This window comes from Siniperca chuatsi, linkage group LG22 (genome assembly GCF_020085105.1).
Source record: "Siniperca chuatsi isolate FFG_IHB_CAS linkage group LG22, ASM2008510v1, whole genome shotgun sequence".
Classification (NCBI taxonomy): Eukaryota; Metazoa; Chordata; class Actinopteri; order Centrarchiformes; family Sinipercidae; genus Siniperca; species Siniperca chuatsi.
This window is the reverse complement of record NC_058063.1, coordinates 12,257,404-12,279,946: the sequence shown is the minus strand read 5'-3', so window position 1 is coordinate 12,279,946 and position 22,543 is coordinate 12,257,404. Positions and strand designations below refer to the sequence as shown.

The window sequence follows — 22,543 nt, the reverse complement described above, 5'->3', positions numbered from 1 at the left end:
AAACCTCCTTCTCTCTGTCTGTCTTTTTCTCTGCCTATCTCTCAAAAACCTCTCTCTCTCTCTCAAAACCTAACACAGCAGCAGTGGATGGCTGCCCACCATTGAGTCTGGTTCTGCTCGAGGTTTCTGCCTCTTAAAAGGAAGTTTTTCCTTGCCACTGTCGCCAAGTGCTTGCTCATGGTGGGACCATCACAGGTAAATACAAATTGAAGTTTTAGAGATTGTTTAATGATAGATTACTGTTGCTATGCATTGTAGTGTAGCCCAAATCAACTGACTGAAAGATTTTTAGTAATAGCTGTAGTAATTTACTTACTTATTTACTTTACCTTACTTAACCTTTAACCTTTTAATAGTTTTGAAAATACCATAAAAGTGTCATCATTAGGGAGGCTTACTTTGTCTTCATGATACACCAACTTATCTCTTTGTACTACCTGCAGGAAACATCATCAAAGGAGACATGATAGGAGACTAGAGGAAAAGCAGTTGGAGCTGTAGAATCTCAGGTAAGGTCCATTGATAAAATGTTTATTTTTCTTTGAGGTTCATAGAAATGGTAATGCTACACATTCAGAATATTGTTCAAAAGGGCTGCATCTACCAATTATTTTCCTTATTGATTAATATATTATTTTCTTGATTAATCGATTATTTTTAAATCTATAAATTGTCTGAAAATAATACAAAATGTCCATCACAAGTTCCCAGAGCCCAAGGTGACATCTTCATATTGCTTATTTTATTTGACCAACAGTCCAAACCCAATGCTATTCAGTTAAGTATCATAGAAAACAGACAAAATGCTGTGATTTATCACCTACTTAAGATTATAAAATGTTGTAGAATAGACAGATTTGTCATGTTTATATTCTGATCATTAGGAAGAATTAGTATTTCTACCAAATATTTTACAAAAATAAAGGTAAGCGCTCAGAATACACATATGTATGATTATAGAAATACACATAAATAGGTACAGTGAATGGATAATTATACAAGACATTATTATGACATTATTATGCATTAATGAGTAACACAACCTTAAACATAAATCTGACTGAGCAAAGAGCACACTATTGTTTACTTCAGTGAAATTGGGAATTTGTTTTCACTGTCAACTTTACATAAATGAGCAGCTCTTAAAGACTTCATGTTTAAGTCAACTGATCTGAATTAAGAATCAGAATATATTTCATACAGGCAATTTAAATTTCTGAAAATATGTGTGGACTTATCGATATAACTGGGTTCAAATGTTACTAGTCAAATTTATATGCCATTAATTACAGTAATAACCTTTTCTTTTAAAGCTTGAAGTTTGCCACATCATGAATGGACCTCCAAGTGTGTGCTGTCAAGGATGTATAGATGTTCCTTTACAATCAACCATTCTCGTTTATGTATCAGGTCACCCAAAGTTTAAATGTAATATCTGATAGTTCTTTCCAAGTCATATAGCAATTGAAATATTCACAGGTGTAATCTTTTTATGACAAAAAAGTAATTCTTCATACCAGTGATAGCAGTCACTTTCTAAAGGGTTTCACGTGGACTGATGTCCACCACAGACACTATTGCTGGCTTGACAGTAACCATGACAGCAGCACAAGGAAGAATGCAGTGATGAGACTGGTCTTGTGGCTTACTCCACTTGACACGTCTGTAGATGAGGAGAAAGGGAAATAAGATATCACAAATATTTCTGTAATATTTTACATTTTTGATGAGGTAGCATTCAATATTGCTTACGTGTGCCATCCACAAAAAAGGAAGTGGTGTCAATGTTGAAAGCTGTGATATTTGAAGCTGCTCCAGCCAAAACATCTGCAATCTGAGTGTTACTGGGAACTGATGTGGATGCAAAGCTTAGGTCCACCGTGTTGATGATTGATCCATTACTGCAGAAGGAATTACAGAAAAATACTGTTAATTTATAATACTGTTAAATAATTTTCATTAAATCATTTTGATGGAGGTTGGATCAACAGCAAGGCCAAAGGTGTTTTGGGGGTTATTCACAGCCCTATCTACAACAGCATCAGCCTGTGGGATTTTATCGGGTGATGCCATGCTGTTGAACTGGAGCCCTATAATAATTACCAAGATAACATAAACAAATTACCTGAATGAAATCACTGCCAAGGATCTGAATGAAGAGAATGCTCTTTGGTAGAAAGGTTCGAGCTGCAGAAATAAAAGCAAATAAATTATAAGCACATTTATGTTGGCTATATTTTTAATGGTGTGCTTTTCTTCACTTTAGCAGTGTGTTTTTTAACACAACTTCTTTTGTTCTACTTAATTTATGTAATTCTCTTTTCTATGTCTTTATTACATTTTTGTCAAATTTCTTTCATGATACACATAACACATTTCTGATCTATGTCCTTTATGCTCCATATGTCTAATGTACTCTTTTTGCTTCATTCAGTCGAGCTCCTACTGTGGGTGGGGCTCTTCTTTTAATTTACTGATACTGATGTTTAAACTTTGCCACATGTAAATGTAAAAGAAAATCTATATTAGCACCACTTTTTTCATTGTTATCTGTCCCAAAACAGTACCACAGTGTCGCCTTTTCAATGATATCTGAAATGTTCTGGTTTGTAAACATAGTGGAATACAGGGCAGAATCTAGAACCTAGACCTTATGGGTTCTTACAGTTTCAGGTTATGGGAAGCTACAGGTTACCAGTCAATACGTTCCTGTAGTGGAAAAGGCCTAAATGAGAGGTGAAGGCTTATTTCACAGTACGTCCCTAAATATCTTGTGACATTTGGATTCCAAAACCTGTATTTCAAACCATTGTGTAGTGGGCAGTAACCTCCCTCTGATAAGTCAAAATATTGGATATGTTTGTTACCACAGGTTTAATTTTAAATGGAGCAACTTACCATCATCTTTATCATTTCAGCTCGATTTACAAATGCAAACGATGACGGATTCAGCAAGTCATTTGTAAATGTCTCTCCCGCAGATCTGAAAGTCAGCTTCCGTTTTATGAATTGTACAGTAGTTGTAGCAACTGCTGTTACAGACACTGTCATTGCAGCAGTCGTAGCAGTTGTAACTGGAGTTGCTGTAGTTGTGGTTGCAGGTGCAGCAGTTTTAGGCGGAGTAGATGTAGTATTTGAATTTGTTGCTGTAGTTGGTGAACTTAATGTTGTATTTGGAGTTCCTGTAAAAACAATAAGAATACTTTAATAAGTTTTAGGCTCATGTTCTTTTTCTTATATATTGGATGTCAAAGGCCCTATTTATACATGTAATTTAAAGTGTTATTAACACTTTTGTTTACACTTACATATAACCTTGTATCAAACCACCTCCCACTGTGGTCTGAGAAATCGGATTACTTTAATGCATGAAATGGCTAAGTGTAAATGGGAAATACAGACCTTTACCTTTGGGTGGCTTTAGTGAGTAAAGTGTCTTAAAGCATGTCAAAAGCTAGAGGCATGATGAGCATTTTCAGTAACTTCATCATACAGTATGTGTATATACCACAAACTGTAGTTGCCTGGTGTTGTGTACCTAATTTCATAAACTTCCCCTGTTTCACAATTACCCATAAACATTACTTACTTATTTAGTCTAGGCAGATAGGGACATTACACCACAATCCATTTAAACTGGTTTCCATACTTTTTAAGGCTGGGAAGTATGACAGAAAAAAAAAACTGATGGTTGCCAGAAGACCTTCTTTCACCGATACACATATATGTCAATAGCTGTTTAGATATGAAAAACCACAGTAGTATAGTTGATGTGCATCACAGTCCACTTCGTAAGATGTAATAAAGAAAGAGTATGCTCTTTATCCACGCAATTATTTAAAAAAAGGGATCAATCAAGAAAGCAATTCAATATCTTATATTGGTGACTATTAATTGATAATGTATTGAAACTGACAACCTTTTCAATACCCATTGTTAATCGAGTCTGTTATTTCCAGATGGCTCCCAGAAGAATGTTAGAAATAATTTGTAGTGATTACTTTGATGTGAATAAAATCATATTGTTTACCATAGTACACAAACAAATACAACAAATAAACCCAATTCTCACACACACACACACACACACACACACACACTGATGAATTGGTTACAGTTTTATAAATGAAGGACAAATACCAACCTATGAACAGTTGTACACTTACGTATGATTTCAATGGTGTTTGTATCAACAGTGAGGTTGAAGGTGTTGTTGGGGTTACTCAGAGCTTGTACTAAGGTGTCCACAACAACATCATCTTGTGGGATTTGATCTTGTGAAGCTGTATTGTTGAATTCGAGTCCCACCTCTGCATTAGTGTTCTCCATTCGTGTCCTTGCTACAACACGACTGCATAAAAAAATACATAACTTCATGACATGATAATTTGTTATTTTTGCTTTTATTTTTTCACGTGATTTTTTATTATTCAACACTGAAACATTCTACTATTGAGGACCATATCCCACAATTTACTCTTGAAGCTATGAGAATGTATTCTGAGAAATGCTTTCAATTATTAAAATATTACCTAAATCGTATGACAAATGTGCGGATGAAAAGAAAACCAAATCTTGCCCTGTAGATGAGATCACACTGTGAAAGGGAAATAAAATTGAAATAAATTAGTAAACTAAAAGATGCATCCAAATAAAATTGAACGGAATGTCAAATTCACTTAAACCACGTTAAAGTTAAAAAATCTTACTCACTGCTGTTACAACTCTTCTTTCAAGTGCTCTGTATTGTATACTGCTTGGATTTTTGAGTTCTTCTACAAATGGTTCTTCCAAGTTTGCTGTGAGAACAACAACAAAGGGGGCAGCTGTGGTAACTGCACCACCTAGTCCAACAGGACTAGTTGTTTCTTGAGATGTTACTGATCCATCAGTTGTAACTGAAGAAGCAGCTGTAGTTGACCGTCCAGTTGTTGGAGAACCATCAGTTATTATTGAAGCACCAGTTGTAGTTGATCCATTGGTACTTGTTGACCCACTGGTTATTGTTAATCCACCAGTTGTAGTTGATCCACTGGTACGAGTTGACCCACTGGGTGTGACTGATGCTACAGTTGTCAATGGCGGACGACTTGTGATTGAAACTGCATCTACTGTTGATCCACCACTTGTTGTCATTGCCCCATTGGTTGTTGTTAACCCTACAGGTATTGTGATAAAGTAATAGTTATTAAAGTTAAGATATTAATAGGTTAAAGGCCAAGCATTAATACTCTATAGTATAAAGACAATTAAATGAGTAAATGAAATGTTTACTTACGAATCACTTGGATGGAGGTGGGATCAACAGCGAGGCCGAAGGTGTTGTTGGGGTTATTTAGAGCACTTATTAAGGTGTCTGCAACAGCATCAGCCTGTGGGATTTGATCGGGTGACGCCACGTTGTTGAACTGGAGCCCCAACTCTGCATGGATGTTTCCCCTTTGTGGCCTTCCGACAGAAAAGCACACATCTTCGTCAAATGATCATATTTCAAAATTGCAGGGGTTCTTTCTTTATTTCAGAGTGTATATTTTTTCATCACTCACACCGAAAGACTTTAATACATGTGACCATTGCCCAAAAGGTAGCGTTCTAATTATGAGCTGATGCCGTTTAAGTCAGAGACTTTCAAAACTTAAAAGATTACCAAATCCGATGACAAAGGTGCGGATGAAAAGGAGGCCAAATCTCTCACTGAAGATGGAGTCGAACTGTAAGCGGGAAAAAAAACGAGAAACATTAAGCACAGTAAAGTGACAGTGCTTTTCTAATGAAATCAAACAGGATGGCAAATGGACTCAAGACAGCATCAAATGTTATAAATAGCTTCAAGTTGTACGCACCGCTGTTTCAACTCGTGTTTCGAGATCTCTGTATTGTACGCTGCTGCGATTGTTGAGTTCTTCTACAAATGCTTCTTCCAAGGTTGCTGCGAGAACCACAACCGGTGAGGGAGCTGCGGTGCCTCCACTTGTCGTCGGCCCGGTAGTTGTTGTTGACCCGCCAGTTGTTGAGCCTACAGGTGTTGTAAATTAGTGATGGGTGACAAAAGGTAAATATACGTTGCCTAGCATTAATACTTACTGGAGAGAAATTTAGGTTCATGTATTACATGTTTACTTACGAATCACTTGGATGGAGGTGGGATCAACAGCGAGGCCGAAGGTGTTGTTGGGGTTATTTAGAGCACTTATTAAGGTGTCTGCAACAGCATCAGCCTGTGGGATTTGATCGGGTGACGCCACGTTGTTGAACTGGAGCCCCAACTCTGCATGGATGTTTCCCCTTTGTGGCCTTCCGACAGAAAAGCACACATCTTCATCAAATGATCATATTTCAAAATTGCAGGGGGTTCTTTCTTTATTTCAGAGTGTATATTTTTTCATCACTCACACCGAAAGACTTTAATACATGTGACCATTGCCCAAAAGGTAGCGTTCTAATTATGAGCTGATGCCGTTTAAGTCAGAGACTTTCAAAACTTAAAAGATTACCAAATCCGATGACAAAGGTGCGGATGAAAAGGAGGCCAAATCTCTCACTGAAGATGGAGTCGAACTGTAAGCGGGAAAAAAACGAGAAACATTAAGCACAGTAAAGTGACAGTGCTTTTCTAATGAAATCAAACAGGATGGCAAATGGACTCAAGACAGCATCAAATGTTATAAATAGCTTCAAGTTGTACGCACCGCTGTTTCAACTCGTGTTTCGAGATCTCTGTATTGTACGCTGCTGCGATTGTTGAGTTCGTCTACAAATGCTTCTTCCAAGGTTGCTGCGAGAACCACAACCGGTGAGGGAGCTGCGGTGCCTCCACTTGTCGTCGGCCCGGTAGTTGTTGTTGACCCGCCAGTTGTTGAGCCTACAGGTGTTGTAAATTAGTGATGGGTGACAAAAGGTAAATATACGTTGCCCAGCATTAATACTTACTGGAGAGAAATTTAGGTTCATGTATTACATGTTTACTTACGAATCACTTGGATGGAGGTGGGATCAACAGCGAGGCCGAAGGTGTTGTTGGGGTTATTTAGAGCACTTATTAAGGTGTCTGCAACAGCATCAGCCTGTGGGATTTGATCGGGTGACGCCACGTTGTTGAACTGGAGCCCCAACTCTGCATGGATGTTTCCCCTTTGTGGCCTTCCGACAGAAAAGCACACATCTTCGTCAAATGATCATATTTCAAAATTGCAGGGGGTTCTTTCTTTATTTCAGAGTGTATATTTTTTCATCACTCACACCGAAAGACTTTAATACATGTGACCATTGCCCAAAAGGTAGCGTTCTAATTATGAGCTGATGCCGTTTAAGTCAGAGACTTTCAAAACTTAAAAGATTACCAAATCCGATGACAAAGGTGCGGATGAAAAGGAGGCCAAATCTCTCACTGAAGATGGAGTCGAACTGTAAGCGGGAAAAAAACGAGAAACATTAAGCACAGTAAAGTGACAGTGCTTTTCTAATGAAATCAAACAGGATGGCAAATGGACTCAAGACAGCATCAAATGTTATAAATAGCTTCAAGTTGTATGCACCGCTGTTTCAACTCGTGTTTCGAGATCTCTGTATTGTGCGCTGCTGCGATTGTTGAGCTCTTCTACAAATGCTTCTTCCAAGGTTGCTGCGAGAACCACAACCGGTGAGGGAGCTGCGGTGCCTCCACTTGTCGTCGGCCCGGTAGTTGTTGTTGACCCGCCAGTTGTTGAGCCTACAGGTGTTGTAAATTAGTGATGGGTGACAAAAGGTAAATATACGTTGCCCAGCATTAATACTTACTGGAGAGAAATTCAGGTTCATGTATTACATGTTTACTTACGAATCACTTGGATGGAGGTGGGATCAACAGCGAGGCCGAAGGTGTTGTTGGGGTTATTTAGAGCACTTATTAAGGTGTCTGCAACAGCATCAGCCTGTGGGATTTGATCGGGTGACGCCACGTTGTTGAACTGGAGCCCCAACTCTGCATGGATGTTTCCCCTTTGTGGCCTTCCGACAGAAAAGCACACATCTTCGTCAAATGATCATATTTCAAAATTGCAGGGGGTTCTTTCTTTATTTCAGAGTGTATATTTTTTCATCACTCACACCGAAAGACTTTAATACATGTGACCATTGCCCAAAAGGTAGCGTTCTAATTATGAGCTGATGCCGTTTAAGTCAGAGACTTTCAAAACTTAAAAGATTACCGAAATCCGATGACAAAGGTGCGGATGAAAAGGAGGCCAAATCTCTCACTGAAGATGGAGTCGAACTGTAAGCGGGAAAAAAAAACGAGAAACATTAAGCACAGTAAAGTGACAGTGCTTTTCTAATGAAATCAAACAGGATGGCAAATGGACTCAAGACAGCATCAAATGTTATAAATAGCTTCAAGTTGTATGCACCGCTGTTTCAACTCGTGTTTCGAGATCTCTGTATTGTACGCTGCTGCGATTGTTGAGCTCTTCTACAAATGCTTCTTCCAAGGTTGCTGCGAGAACCACAACCGGTGAGGGAGCTGCGGTGCCTCCACTTGTCGTCGGCCCGGTAGTTGTTGTTGACCCGCCAGTTGTTGAGCCTACAGGTGTTGTAAATTAGTGATGGGTGACAAAAGGTAAATATACGTTGCCCAGCATTAATACTTACTGGAGAGAAATTCAGGTTCATGTATTACATGTTTACTTACGAATCACTTGGATGGAGGTGGGATCAACAGCGAGGCCGAAGGTGTTGTTGGGGTTATTTAGAGCACTTATTAAGGTGTCTGCAACAGCATCAGCCTGTGGGATTTGATCGGGTGACGCCACGTTGTTGAACTGGAGCCCCAACTCTGCATGGATGTTTCCCCTTTGTGGCCTTCCGACAGAAAAAGCACACATCTTCGTCAAATGATCATATTTCAAAATTGCAGGGGTTCTTTCTTTATTTAAGAGTGTATATTTTTTCATCACTCACACCGAAAGACTTTAATACATGTGACCATTGCCCAAAAGGTAGCGTTCTAATTATGAGCTGATGCCGTTTAAGTCAGAGACTTTCAAAACTTAAAAGATTACCAAATCCGATGACAAAGGTGCGGATGAAAAGGAGGCCAAATCTCTCCTGAAGATGGAGTCGAACTGTAAGCGGGAAACAAAACGAGAAACATTAAGCACAGTAAAGTGACAGTGCTTTTCTAATGAAATCAAACAGGATGGCAAATGGACTCAAGATAGCATCAAATGTTATAAATAGCTTCAAGTTGTACGCACCGCTGTTTCAACTCGTGTTTCGAGAGCTCTGTATTGTACGCTGCTGCGATTGTTGAGTTCTTCTACAAATGCTTCTTCCAAGGTGGCTGCGAGAACCACAACCGGTGAGGGAGCTGCGGTGCCTCCACTTGTCGTCGGCCCGGTGGTTGTTGTTGACCCGCCAGTTGTTGAGCCTACAGGTGTTGTAAATTAGTGATGGGTGACAAAACGTAAATATACGTTGCCCAGCATTAATACTTACTGGAGAGAAATTTAGGTTCATGTATTACATGTTTACTTACGAATCACTTGGATGGAGGTGGGATCAACAGCGAGGCCGAAGGTGTTGTTGGGGTTATTTAGAGCACTTATTAAGGTGTCTGCAACAGCATCAGCCTGTGGGATTTGATCGGGTGACGCCACGTTGTTGAACTGGAGCCCCAACTCTGCATGGATGTTGCCCCTTTGTGGCCTTCCGACAGAAAAGCACACATCTTCGTCAAATGATCATATTTCAAAATTGCAGGGGGTTCTTTCTTTATTTCAGAGTGTATATTTTTTCATCACTCACACCGAAAGACTTTAATACATGTGACCATTGCCCAAAAGGTAGCGTTCTAATTATGAGCTGATGCCGTTTAAGTCAGAGACTTTCAAAACTTAAAAGATTACCAAATCCGATGACAAAGGTGCGGATGAAAAGGAGGCCAAATCTCTCACTGAAGATGGAGTCGAACTGTAAGCGGGAAACAAAAACGAGAAACATTAAGCACAGTAAAGTGACAGTGCTTTTCTAATGAAATCAAACAGGATGGCAAATGGACTCAAGACAGCATCAAATGTTATAAATAGCTTCAAGTTGTGCGCACCGCTGTTTCAACTCGTGTTTCGAGAGCTCTGTATTGTACGCTGCTGCGATTGTTGAGTTCTTCTACAAATGCTTCTTCCAAGGTTGCTGCGAGAACCACAACCGGTGAGGGAGCTGCGGTGCCTCCACTTGTCGTCGGCCCGGTAGTTGTTGTTGACCCGCCAGTTGTTGAGCCTACAGGTGTTGTAAATTAGTGATGGGTGACAAAAGGTAAATATACGTTGCCCAGCATTAATACTTACTGGAGAGAAATTTAGGTTCATGTATTACATGTTTACTTACGAATCACTTGGATGGAGGTGGGATCAACAGCGAGGCCGAAGGTGTTGTTGGGGTTACTTAGAGCACTTATTAAGGTGTCTGCAACAGCATCAGCCTGTGGGATTTGATCGGGTGACGCCACGTTGTTGAACTGGAGCCCCAACTCTGCATGGATGTTTCCCCTTTGTGGCCTTCCGACAGAAAAGCACACATCTTCGTCAAATGATCATATTTCAAAATTACAGGGGTTCTTTCTTTATTTCAGAGTGTATATTTTTCATCACTCACACCGAAAGACTTTAATACATGTGACCATTGCCCAAAAGGTAGCGTTCTAATTATGAGCTGATGCCATTTAAGTCAGAGACTTTCAAAACTTAAAAGATTACCAAAATCCGATGACAAAGGTGCGGATGAAAAGGAGGCCAAATCTCTCACTGAAGATGGAGTCGAACTGTAAGCGGAAACAAAACGAGAAACATTAAGCACAGTAAAGTGACAGTGCTTTTCTAATGAAATCAAACAGGATGGCAAATGGACTCAAGACAGCATCAAATGTTATAAATAGCTTCAAGTTGTACGCACCGCTGTTTCAACTCGTGTTTCGAGAGCTCTGTATTGTACGCTGCTGCGATTGTTGAGTTCTTCTACAAATGCTTCTTCCAAGGTTGCTGCGAGAACCACAACTGGTGAGGGAGCTGCGGTGCCTCCACTTGTCGTCGGCCCGGTAGTTGTTGTTGACCCGCCAGTTGTTGAGCCTACAGGTGTTGTAAATTAGTGATGGGTGACAAAAGGTAAATATACGTTGCCCAGCATTAATACTTACTGGAGAGAAATTTAGGTTCATGTATTACATGTTTACTTACGAATCACTTGGATGGAGGTGGGATCAACAGCGAGGCCGAAGGTGTTGTTGGGGTTATTTAGAGCACTTATTAAGGTGTCTGCAACAGCATCAGCCTGTGGGATTTGATCGGGTGACGCCACGTTGTTGAACTGGAGCCCCAACTCTGCATGGATGTTGCCCCTTTGTGGCCTTCCGACAGAAAAGCACACATCTTCGTCAAATGATCATATTTCAAAATTGCAGGGGGTTCTTTCTTTATTTCAGAGTGTATATTTTTTCATCACTCACACCGAAAGACTTTAATACATGTGACCATTGCCCAAAAGGTAGCGTTCTAATTATGAGCTGATGCCGCTTAAGTCAGAGACTTTCAAAACTTAAAAGATTACCAAATCCGATGACAAAGGTGCGGATGAAAAGGAGGCCAAATCTCTCACTGAAGATGGAGTCGAACTGTAAGCGGGAAACAAAAACGAGAAACATTAAGCACAGTAAAGTGACAGTGCTTTTCTAATGAAATCAAACAGGATGGCAAATGGACTCAAGACAGCATCAAATGTTATAAATAGCTTCAAGTTGTGCGCACCCGCTGTTTCAACTCGTGTTTCGAGAGCTCTGTATTGTACGCTGCTGCGATTGTTGAGTTCTTCTACAAATGCTTCTTCCAAGGTTGCTGCGAGAACCACAACCGGTGAGGGAGCTGCGGTGCCTCCACTTGTCGTCGGCCCGGTAGTTGTTGTTGACCCGCCAGTTGTTGAGCCTACAGGTGTTGTAAATTAGTGATGGGTGACAAAAGGTAAATATACGTTGCCCAGCATTAATACTTACTGGAGAGAAATTTAGGTTCATGTATTACATGTTTACTTACGAATCACTTGGATGGAGGTGGGATCAACAGCGAGGCCGAAGGTGTTGTTGGGGTTACTTAGAGCACTTATTAAGGTGTCTGCAACAGCATCAGCCTGTGGGATTTGATCGGGTGACGCCACGTTGTTGAACTGGAGCCCCAACTCTGCATGGATGTTTCCCCTTTGTGGCCTTCCGACAGAAAAGCACACATCTTCGTCAAATGATCATATTTCAAAATTACAGGGGGTTCTTTCTTTATTTCAGAGTGTATATTTTTTCATCACTCAAACCGAAAGACTTTAATACATGTGACCATTGCCCAAAAGGTAGCGTTCTAATTATGAGCTGATGCCATTTAAGTCAGAGACTTTCAAAACTTAAAAGATTACCGAAATCCGATGACAAAGGTGCGGATGAAAAGGAGGCCAAATCTCTCACTGAAGATGGAGTCGAACTGTAAGCGGGAAACAAAAACAAGAAACATTAAGCACAGTAAAGTGACAGTGCTTTTCTAATGAAATCAAACAGGATGGCAAATGGACTCAAGACAGCATCAAATGTTATAAATAGCTTCAAGTTGTACGCACCGCTGTTTCAACTCGTGTTTCGAGAGCTCTGTATTGTACGCTGCTGCGATTGTTGAGTTCTTCTACAAATGCTTCTTCCAAGGTTGCTGCGAGAACCACAACTGGTGAGGGAGCTGCGGTGCCTCCACTTGTCGCCGCCCGGTAGTTGTTGTTGACCCGCCAGTTATTGAGCCTACAGGTGTTGTAAATTAGTGATGGGTGACAAAAGGTAAATATACGTTGCCCAGCATTAATACTTACTGGAGAGAAATTTAGGTTCATGTATTACATGTTTACTTACGAATCACTTGGATGGAGGTGGGATCAACAGCGAGGCCGAAGGTGTTGTTGGGGTTATTTAGAGCACTTATTAAGGTGTCTGCAACAGCATCAGCCTGTGGGATTTGATCGGGTGACGCCACGTTCTTGAACTGGAGCCCCAACTCTGCATGGATGTTGCCCCTTTGTGGCCTTCCGACAGAAAAGCACACATCTTCGTAAAATGATCATATTTCAAAATTGCAGGGGGTTCTTTCTTTATTTCAGAGTTTATATTTTTTCATCACTCACACCGAAAGACTTTAATACATGTGACCATTGCCCAAAAGGTAGCGTTCTAATTATGAGCTGATGCCGTTTAAGTCAGAGACTTTCAAAACTTAAAAGATTACCAAATCCGATGACAAAGGTGCGGATGAAAAGGAGGCCAAATCTCTCACTGAAGATGGAGTCGAACTGTAAGCGGGAAACAAAACGAGAAACATTAAGCACAGTAAAGTGACAGTGCTTTTCTAATGAAATCAAACAGGATGGCAAATGGACTCAAGACAGCATCAAATGTTATAAATAGCTTCAAGTTGTACGCACCGCTGTTTCAACTCGTGTTTTGAGAGCTCTGTGTATTGTACGCTGCTGCGATTGTTGAGTTCTTCTACAAATGCTTCTTCCAAGGTTGCTGCGAGAACCACAACCGGTGAGGGAGCTGCGGTGCCTCCACTTGTCGCCGGCCCGGTAGTTGTTGTTGACCCGCCAGTTGTTGAGCCTACAGGTGTTGTAAATTAGTGATGGGTGACAAAAGGTAAATATACGTTGCCCAGCATTAATACTTACTGGAGAGAAATTTAGGTTCATGTATTACATGTTTACTTACGAATCACTTGGATGGAGGTGGGATCAAAAGCGAGGCCGAAGGTGTTGTTGGGGTTATTTAGAGCACTTATTAAGGTGTCTGCAACAGCATCAGCCTGTGGGATTTGATCGGGTGACGCCACGTTGTTGAACTGGAGCCCCAACTCTGCATGGATGTTGCCCCTTTGTGGCCTTCCGACAGAAAAGCACACGTCTTCGTCAAATGATCATATTTCAAAATTGCAGGGGGTTCTTTCTTTATTTCAGAGTGTATATTTTTTCATCACTCACACCGAAAGACTTTAATACATGTGACCATTGCCCAAAAGGTAGCGTTCTAATTATGAGCTGATGCCGCTTAAGTCAGAGACTTTCAAAACTTAAAAGATTACCAAACCGATGACAAAGGTGCGGATGAAAAGGAGGCCAAATCTCTCACTGAAGATGGAGTCGAACTGTAAGCGGGAAACAAAACGAGAAACATTAAGCACAGTAAAGTGACAGTGCTTTTCTAATGAAATCAAACAGGATGGCAAATGGACTCAAGACAGCATCAAATGTTATAAATAGCTTCAAGTTGCACGCACCGCTGTTTCAACTCGTGTTTCGAGAGCTCTGTATTGTGCGCTGCTGCGATTGTTGAGTTCTTCTACAAATGCTTCTTCCAAGGTTGCTGCGAGAACCACAACCGGTGAGGGAGCTGCGGTGCCTCCACTTGTCGTCGGCCCGGTAGTTGTTGTTGACCCGCCAGTTGTTGAGCCTACAGGTGTTGTAAATTAGTGATGGGTGACAAAAGGTAAATATACGTTGCCCAGCATTAATACTTACTGGAGAGAAATTTAGGTTCATGTATTACATGTTTACTTACGAATCACTTGGATGGAGGTGGGATCAACAGCGAGGCCGAAGGTGTTGTTGGGGTTATTTAGAACACTTATTAAGGTGTCTGCAACAGCATCAGCCTGTGGGATTTGATCGGGTGACGCCACGTTGTTGAACTGGAGCCCCAACTCTGCATGGATGTTGCCCCTTTGTGGCCTTCCGACAGAAAAGCACACGTCTTCGTCAAATGATCATATTTCAACATTGCAGGGGGTTCTTTCTTTATTTCAGAGTGTATATTTTTCATCACTCTCACACCGAAAGACTTTAATACATGTGACCATTGCCCAAAAGGTAGCGTTCTAATTATGAGCTGATGCCGTTTAAGTCAGAGACTTTCAAAACTTAAAAGATTACCAAATCCGATGACAAAGGTGCGGATGAAAAGGAGGCCAAATCTCTCACTGAAGATGGAGTCGAACTGTAAGCGGGAAACAAAAACGAGAAACATTAAGCACAGTAAAGTGACAGTGCTTTTCTAATGAAATCAAACAGGATGGCAAATGGACTCAAGACAGCATCAAATGTTATAAATAGCTTCAAGTTGTACGCACCGCTGTTTCAACTCGTGTTTCGAGAGCTCTGTATTGTACGCTGCTGCGATTGTTGAGTTCTTCTACAAATGCTTCTTCCAAGGTTGCTGCGAGAACCACAACCGGTGAGGGAGCTGCGGTGCCTCCACTTGTCGTCGGCCCGGTAGTTGTTGTTGACCCGCCAGTTGTTGAGCCTACAGGTGTTGTAAATTAGTGATGGGTGACAAAAGGTAAATATACGTTGCCCAGCATTAATACTTACTGGAGAGAAATTTAGGTTCATGTATTACATGTTTACTTACGAATCACTTGGATGGAGGTGGGATCAACAGCGAGGCCGAAGGTGTTGTTGGGGTTACTTAGAGCACTTATTAAGGTGTCTGCAACAGCATCAGCCTGTGGGATTTGATCGGGTGACGCCACGTTGTTGAACTGGAGCCCCAACTCTGCATGGATGTTGCCCCTTTGTGGCCTTCCGACAGAAAAGCACACGTCTTCGTCAAATGATCATATTTCAACATTGCAGGGGGTTCTTTCTTTATTTCAGAGTGTATATTTTTTCATCACTCACACCGAAAGACTTTAATACATGTGACCATTGCCCAAAAGGTAGCGTTCTAATTATGAGCTGATGCCGTTTAAGTCAGAGACTTTCAAAACTTAAAAGATTACCGAAATCCGATGACAAAGGTGCGGATGAAAAGGAGGCCAAATCTCTCACTGAAGATGGAGTCGAACTGTAAGCGGGAAACAAAAACGAGAAACATTAAGCACAGTAAAGTGACAGTGCTTTTCTAATGAAATCAAACAGGATGGCAAATGGACTCAAGACAGCATCAAATGTTATAAATAGCTTCAAGTTGTACGCACCGCTGTTTCAACTCGTGTTTCGAGATCTCTGTATTGTACGCTGCTGCGATTGTTGAGTTCGTCTACAAATGCTTCTTCCAAGGTTGCTGCGAGAACCACAACCGGTGAGGGAGCTGCGGTGCCTCCACTTGTCGTCGGCCCGGTAGTTGTTGTTGACCCGCCAGTTGTTGAGCTTGATTTATGATGCCTTAATAAATAATCAATAATCAAATACTGGATGAGCTTGATCTGTTTTGTCTGTTAATATGGTAAATGGGAAAAATAAATTAATCTGGAAGAATTTTTTTTTAGGGATGGCAATGTCGGGCTGTATATTATTATTATTGGATACACATTCGTGGTTGCCACATGATGAAGCCTAGTGACTTGGGGTGATCCTCTGACTTTTCCTCTAGCACCACCTTGAGTGAAAGGTCTCAACAACAATATGATGGATTAAAATTTGGTACAGACATTTAGCCCTCAGGATGAATTCTGATAACTGGTCATCCCTTAACTTTTCATCAGCCTCAGCTGTACCGCATGTTGCCAAACAGGGCTGCTATTAGTGTAATGGGAATGATATTGGTTGTTAAAATCTTTTTATTTGTTTCACGTGCAACTTTATACAATGCTTAATTGCTGAGTACCTCTTTAAATGTACATACACAATATTAGAAAATTATCCCATATTCTTTACTAAACTTGTCATAATGTTTCTTCAAATTGTCTTTTGTCCATTTTTTCAAGCTATAGTATTTCTACTACAGTAGCTGTCCCTGACCTGCAATCTCACTATGGAGAGGGATATTAAAATAATGTCCATACAAGAATCAATACAGCCTCCAATTGTTATTTTCAATATATATATATATATATATATATATATATATATATATATACATTGTAAAAAGGTGTATATATTTAAAGATTTACTTACCCAAATTAGAAGAATAGAATAGATACCACTTAATCGACAGTCGTTATTTATTTAATCTATTTCACATCGGTGACATTGAAAACATTTTTCCTGTTATGGCAGTCCTCATCTATTAAAGCCTTTATATAATGGACTCTATCACCAACAAATGGTGTGACTAATTTTCAGAAATGTTATGACACCACAGCAAAGAACAAATCAACTTTGAATCTGACAGTTTCTTGGCTTGATCTCATAGTACCTCCCTTCTTGTGGTATTACATGTTTACTTACGAATCACTTGGATGGAGGTGGGATCAACAGCGAGGCCGAAGGTGTTGTTGGGGTTATTTAGAGCACTTATTAAGGTGTCTGCAACAGCATCAGCCTGTGGGATTTGATCGGGTGACGCCACGTTGTTGAACTGGAGCCCCAACTCTGCATGGATGTTGCCCCTTTGTGGCCTTCCGACAGAAAAGCACACATCTTCGTCAAATGATCATATTTCAAAATTGCAGGGGGTTCTTTCTTTATTTCAGAGTGTATATTTTTTCATCACTCACACCGAAAGACTTTAATACATGTGACCATTGCCCAAAAGGTAGCGTTCTAATTATGAGCTGATGCCGTTTAAGTCAGAGACTTTCAAAACTTAAAAGATTACCAAATCCGATGACAAAGGTGCGGATGAAAAGGAGGCCAAATCTCTCACTGAAGATGGAGTCGAACTGTAAGCGGGAAACAAAACGAGAAACATTAAGCACAGTAAAGTGACAGTGCTTTTCTAATGAAATCAAACAGGATGGCAAATGGACTCAAGACAGCATCAAATGTTATAAATAGCTTCAAGTTGTACGCACCGCTGTTTCAACTCGTGTTTCGAGATCTCTGTATTGTACGCTGCTGCGATTGTTGAGTTCTTCTACAAATGCTTCTTCCAAGGTTGCTGCGAGAACCACAACCGGTGAGGGAGCTGCGGTGCCTCCACTTGTCGTCGGCCCGGTAGTTGTTGTTGACCCGCCAGTTGTTGAGCCTACAGGTGTTGTAAATTAGTGATGGGTGACAAAAGGTAAATATACGTTGCCCAGCATTAATACTTACTGGAGAGAAATTTAGGTTCATGTATTACATGTTTACTTACGAATCACTTGGATGGAGGTGGGATCAACAGCGAGGCCGAAGGTGTTGTTGGGGTTATTTAGAGCACTTATTAAGGTGTCTGCAACAGCATCAGCCTGTGGGATTTGATCGGGTGACGCCACGTTGTTGAACTGGAGCCCCAACTCTGCATGGATGTTGCCCCTTTGTGGCCTTCCGACAGAAAAGCACACATCTTCGTCAAATGATCATATTTCAAAATTGCAGGGGGTTCTTTCTTTATTTCAGAGTGTATATTTTTTCATCACTCACACCGAAAGACTTTAATACATGTGACCATTGCCCAAAAGGTAGCGTTCTAATTATGAGCTGATGCCGTTTAAGTCAGAGACTTTCAAAACTTAAAAGATTACCAAATCCGATGACAAAGGTGCGGATGAAAAGGAGGCCAAATCTCTCACTGAAGATGGAGTCGAACTGTAAGCGGGAAACAAAAACGAGAAACATTAAGCACAGTAAAGTGACAGTGCTTTTCTAATGAAATCAAACAGGATGGCAAATGGACTCAAGACAGCATCAAATGTTATAAATAGCTTCAAGTTGTACGCACCGCTGTTTCAACTCGTGTTTCGAGAGCTCTGTATTGTACGCTGCTGCGATTGTTGAGTTCTTCTACAAATGCTTCTTCCAAGGTTGCTGCGAGAACCACAACCGGTGAGGGAGCTGCGGTGCCTCCACTTGTCGTCGGCCCGGTAGTTGTTGTTGACCCGCCAGTTGTTGAGCCTACAGGTGTTGTAAATTAGTGATGGGTGACAAAAGGTAAATATACGTTGCCCAGCATTAATACTTACTGGAGAGAAATTTAGGTTCATGTATTACATGTTTACTTACGAATCACTTGGATGGAGGTGGGATCAACAGCGAGGCCGAAGGTGTTGTTGGGGTTATTTAGAGCACTTATTAAGGTGTCTGCAACAGCATCAGCCTGTGGGATTTGATCGGGTGACGCCACGTTGTTGAACTGGAGCCCCAACTCTGCATGGATGTTGCCCCTTTGTGGCCTTCCGACAGAAAAGCACACATCTTCGTCAAATGATCATATTTCAAAATTGCAGGGGGTTCTTTCTTTATTTCAGAGTGTATATTTTTTCATCACTCACACCGAAAGACTTTAATACATGTGACCATTGCCCAAAAGGTAGCGTTCTAATTATGAGCTGATGCCGTTTAAGTCAGAGACTTTCAAAACTTAAAAGATTACCAAATCCGATGACAAAGGTGCGGATGAAAAGGAGGCCAAATCTCTCACTGAAGATGGAGTCGAACTGTAAGCGGGAAACAAAAACGAGAAACATTAAGCACAGTAAAGTGACAGTGCTTTTCTAATGAAATCAAACAGGATGGCAAATGGACTCAAGACAGCATCAAATGTTATAAATAGCTTCAAGTTGTACGCACCGCTGTTTCAACTCGTGTTTCGAGAGCTCTGTATTGTACGCTGCTGCGATTGTTGAGTTCTTCTACAAATGCTTCTTCCAAGGTTGCTGCGAGAACCACAACCGGTGAGGGAGCTGCGGTGCCTCCACTTGTCGTCGGCCCGGTAGTTGTTGTTGACCCGCCAGTTGTTGAGCCTACAGGTGTTGTAAATTAGTGATGGGTGACAAAAGGTAAATATACGTTGCCCAGCATTAATACTTACTGGAGAGAAATTTAGGTTCATGTATTACATGTTTACTTACGAATCACTTGGATGGAGGTGGGATCAACAGCGAGGCCGAAGGTGTTGTTGGGGTTATTTAGAGCACTTATTAAGGTGTCTGCAACAGCATCAGCCTGTGGGATTTGATCGGGTGACGCCACGTTGTTGAACTGGAGCCCCAACTCTGCATGGATGTTGCCCCTTTGTGGCCTTCCGACAGAAAAGCACACATCTTCGTCAAATGATCATATTTCAAAATTGCAGGGGGTTCTTTCTTTATTTCAGAGTGTATATTTTTTCATCACTCACACCGAAAGACTTTAATACATGTGACCATTGCCCAAAAGGTAGCGTTCTAATTATGAGCTGATGCCGTTTAAGTCAGAGACTTTCAAAACTTAAAAGATTACCAAATCCGATGACAAAGGTGCGGATGAAAAGGAGGCCAAATCTCTCACTGAAGATGGAGTCGAACTGTAAGCGGGAAACAAAACGAGAAACATTAAGCACAGTAAAGTGACAGTGCTTTTCTAATGAAATCAAACAGGATGGCAAATGGACTCAAGACAGCATCAAATGTTATAAATAGCTTCAAGTTGTACGCACCGCTGTTTCAACTCGTGTTTCGAGAGCTCTGTATTGTACGCTGCTGCGATTGTTGAGTTCTTCTACAAATGCTTCTTCCAAGGTTGCTGCGAGAACCACAACCGTGAGGGAGCTGCGGTGCCTCCACTTGTCGTCGGCCCGGTAGTTGTTGTTGACCCGCCAGTTGTTGAGCCTACAGGTGTTGTAAATTAGTGATGGGTGACAAAAGGTAAATATACGTTGCCCAGCATTAATACTTACTGGAGAGAAATTTAGGTTCATGTATTACATGTTTACTTACGAATCACTTGGATGGAGGTGGGATCAACAGCGAGGCCGAAGGTGTTGTTGGGGTTATTTAGAGCACTTATTAAGGTGTCTGCAACAGCATCAGCCTGTGGGATTTGATCGGGTGACGCCACGTTGTTGAACTGGAGCCCCAACTCTGCATGGATGTTGCCCCTTTGGCCTTCCGACAGAAAAGCACACATCTTCGTCAAATGATCATATTTCAAAATTGCAGGGGGTTCTTTCTTTATTTCAGAGTGTATATTTTTTCATCACTCACACCGAAAGACTTTAATACATGTGACCATTGCCCAAAAGGTAGCGTTCTAATTATGAGCTGATGCCGTTTAAGTCAGAGACTTTCAAAACTTAAAAGATTACCAAATCCGATGACAAAGGTGCGGATGAAAAGGAGGCCAAATCTCTCACTGAAGATGGAGTCGAACTGTAAGCGGGAAACAAAACGAGAAACATTAAGCACAGTAAAGTGACAGTGCTTTTCTAATGAAATCAAACAGGATGGCAAATGGACTCAAGACAGCATCAAATGTTATAAATAGCTTCAAGTTATGCGCACCGCTGTTTCAACTCGTGTTTCGAGAGCTCTGTATTGTACGCTGCTGCGATTGTTGAGTTCTTCTACAAATGCTTCTTCCAAGGTTGCTGCGAGAACCACAACCGGTGAGGGAGCTGCGGTGCCTCCACTTGTCGTCGGCCCGGTAGTTGTTGTTGACCCGCCAGTTGTTGAGCCTACAGGTGTTGTAAATTAGTGATGGGTGACAAAAGGTAAATATACGTTGCCCAGCATTAATACTTACTGGAGAGAAATTTAGGTTCATGTATTACATGTTTACTTACGAATCACTTGGATGGAGGTGGGATCAACAGCGAGGCCGAAGGTGTTGTTGGGGTTATTTAGAGCACTTATTAAGGTGTCTGCAACAGCATCAGCCTGTGGGATTTGATCGGGTGACGCCACGTTGTTGAACTGGAGCCCCAACTCTGCATGGATGTTGCCCCTTTGTGGCCTTCCGACAGAAAAGCACACATCTTCGTCAAATGATCATATTTCAAAATTGCAGGGGGTTCTTTCTTTATTTCAGAGTGTATATTTTTTCATCACTCACACCGAAAGACTTTAATACATGTGACCATTGCCCAAAAGGTAGCGTTCTAATTATGAGCTGATGCCGTTTAAGTCAGAGACTTTCAAAACTTAAAAGATTACCAAATCCGATGACAAAGGTGCGGATGAAAAGGAGGCCAAATCTCTCACTGAAGATGGAGTCGAACTGTAAGCGGGAAACAAAACGAGAAACATTAAGCACAGTAAAGTGACAGTGCTTTTCTAATGAAATCAAACAGGATGGCAAATGGACTCAAGACAGCATCAAATGTTATAAATAGCTTCAAGTTGTACGCACCGCTGTTTCAACTCGTGTTTCGAGAGCTCTGTATTGTACGCTGCTGCGATTTGTTGAGTTCTTCTACAAATGCTTCTTCCAAGGTTGCTGCGAGAACCACAACCGGTGAGGGAGCTGCGGTGCCTCCACTTGTCGTCGGCCCGGTAGTTGTTGTTGACCCGCCAGTTGTTGAGCCTACAGGTGTTGTAAATTAGTGATGGGTGACAAAAGGTAAATATACGTTGCCCAGCATTAATACTTACTGGAGAGAAATTTAGGTTCATGTATTACATGTTTACTTACGAATCACTTGGATGGAGGTGGGATCAACAGCGAGGCCGAAGGTGTTGTTGGGGTTATTTAGAGCACTTATTAAGGTGTCTGCAACAGCATCAGCCTGTGGGATTTGATCGGGTGACGCCACGTTGTTGAACTGGAGCCCCAACTCTGCATGGATGTTGCCCCTTTGTGGCCTTCCGACAGAAAAGCACACATCTTCGTCAAATGATCATATTTCAACATTGCAGGGGGTTCTTTCTTTATTTCAGAGTGTATATTT

The 22,543-nt window shown here is 41.3% G+C and overlaps 2 protein-coding genes and 7 long non-coding RNA genes across 9 annotated transcripts; all 9 read right to left on the bottom strand.

Annotated features, from left to right (window-relative positions):
• Window positions 1-540: 540 nt before the first annotated feature.
• On the bottom strand, window positions 541-5,477 carry LOC122869886 (flocculation protein FLO11-like). The gene is made up of 8 exons (XM_044183289.1): window positions 5,279-5,477; window positions 4,714-5,159; window positions 4,533-4,597; window positions 4,167-4,351; window positions 2,899-3,182; window positions 2,126-2,187; window positions 1,753-1,901; window positions 541-1,663 (listed from the first exon to the last, which is right to left on the bottom strand). Exons 2-8 carry the CDS (start codon window positions 5,134-5,136, stop codon window positions 1,575-1,577), a joined length of 1,257 nt encoding a protein of 418 aa, XP_044039224.1. The 5' UTR covers window positions 5,137-5,159; window positions 5,279-5,477; the 3' UTR covers window positions 541-1,574.
• A 110-nt stretch (window positions 5,478-5,587) lies between these two features.
• On the bottom strand, window positions 5,588-6,289 carry LOC122869891. Its single transcript, XR_006376435.1, has 3 exons — window positions 6,125-6,289; window positions 5,844-6,016; window positions 5,588-5,711 (listed from the first exon to the last, which is right to left on the bottom strand). It is a non-coding gene; the product is annotated as an uncharacterized LOC122869891 (long non-coding RNA).
• A 145-nt stretch (window positions 6,290-6,434) lies between these two features.
• Window positions 6,435-7,163, bottom strand: LOC122869894. Its single transcript, XR_006376441.1, has 3 exons — window positions 6,971-7,163; window positions 6,690-6,862; window positions 6,435-6,558 (listed from the first exon to the last, which is right to left on the bottom strand). It is a non-coding gene; the product is annotated as an uncharacterized LOC122869894 (long non-coding RNA).
• Window positions 7,164-7,520: 357 nt separating this feature from the next.
• LOC122870673 lies at window positions 7,521-8,858 on the bottom strand. Its single transcript, XM_044185036.1, has 5 exons — window positions 8,666-8,858; window positions 8,385-8,557; window positions 8,187-8,251; window positions 7,817-7,986; window positions 7,521-7,708 (listed from the first exon to the last, which is right to left on the bottom strand). Exons 1-5 carry the CDS (start codon window positions 8,856-8,858, stop codon window positions 7,521-7,523), a joined length of 789 nt encoding a protein of 262 aa, XP_044040971.1.
• Window positions 8,859-9,081: 223 nt separating this feature from the next.
• LOC122869898 lies at window positions 9,082-9,747 on the bottom strand. Its single transcript, XR_006376445.1, has 3 exons — window positions 9,512-9,747; window positions 9,231-9,403; window positions 9,082-9,098 (listed from the first exon to the last, which is right to left on the bottom strand). It is a non-coding gene; the product is annotated as an uncharacterized LOC122869898 (long non-coding RNA).
• A 7,750-nt stretch (window positions 9,748-17,497) lies between these two features.
• Window positions 17,498-18,240, bottom strand: LOC122869887. The gene is made up of 3 exons (XR_006376431.1): window positions 18,053-18,240; window positions 17,772-17,944; window positions 17,498-17,639 (listed from the first exon to the last, which is right to left on the bottom strand). It is a non-coding gene; the product is annotated as an uncharacterized LOC122869887 (long non-coding RNA).
• A 183-nt stretch (window positions 18,241-18,423) lies between these two features.
• On the bottom strand, window positions 18,424-19,088 carry LOC122869888. Its single transcript, XR_006376432.1, has 3 exons — window positions 18,901-19,088; window positions 18,620-18,792; window positions 18,424-18,486 (listed from the first exon to the last, which is right to left on the bottom strand). It is a non-coding gene; the product is annotated as an uncharacterized LOC122869888 (long non-coding RNA).
• A 183-nt stretch (window positions 19,089-19,271) lies between these two features.
• On the bottom strand, window positions 19,272-19,936 carry LOC122869889. Its single transcript, XR_006376433.1, has 3 exons — window positions 19,749-19,936; window positions 19,468-19,640; window positions 19,272-19,334 (listed from the first exon to the last, which is right to left on the bottom strand). It is a non-coding gene; the product is annotated as an uncharacterized LOC122869889 (long non-coding RNA).
• Window positions 19,937-20,963: 1,027 nt separating this feature from the next.
• On the bottom strand, window positions 20,964-21,627 carry LOC122869890. Its single transcript, XR_006376434.1, has 3 exons — window positions 21,440-21,627; window positions 21,159-21,331; window positions 20,964-21,026 (listed from the first exon to the last, which is right to left on the bottom strand). It is a non-coding gene; the product is annotated as an uncharacterized LOC122869890 (long non-coding RNA).
• Between the last annotated feature and the right edge of the window lie 916 nt (window positions 21,628-22,543).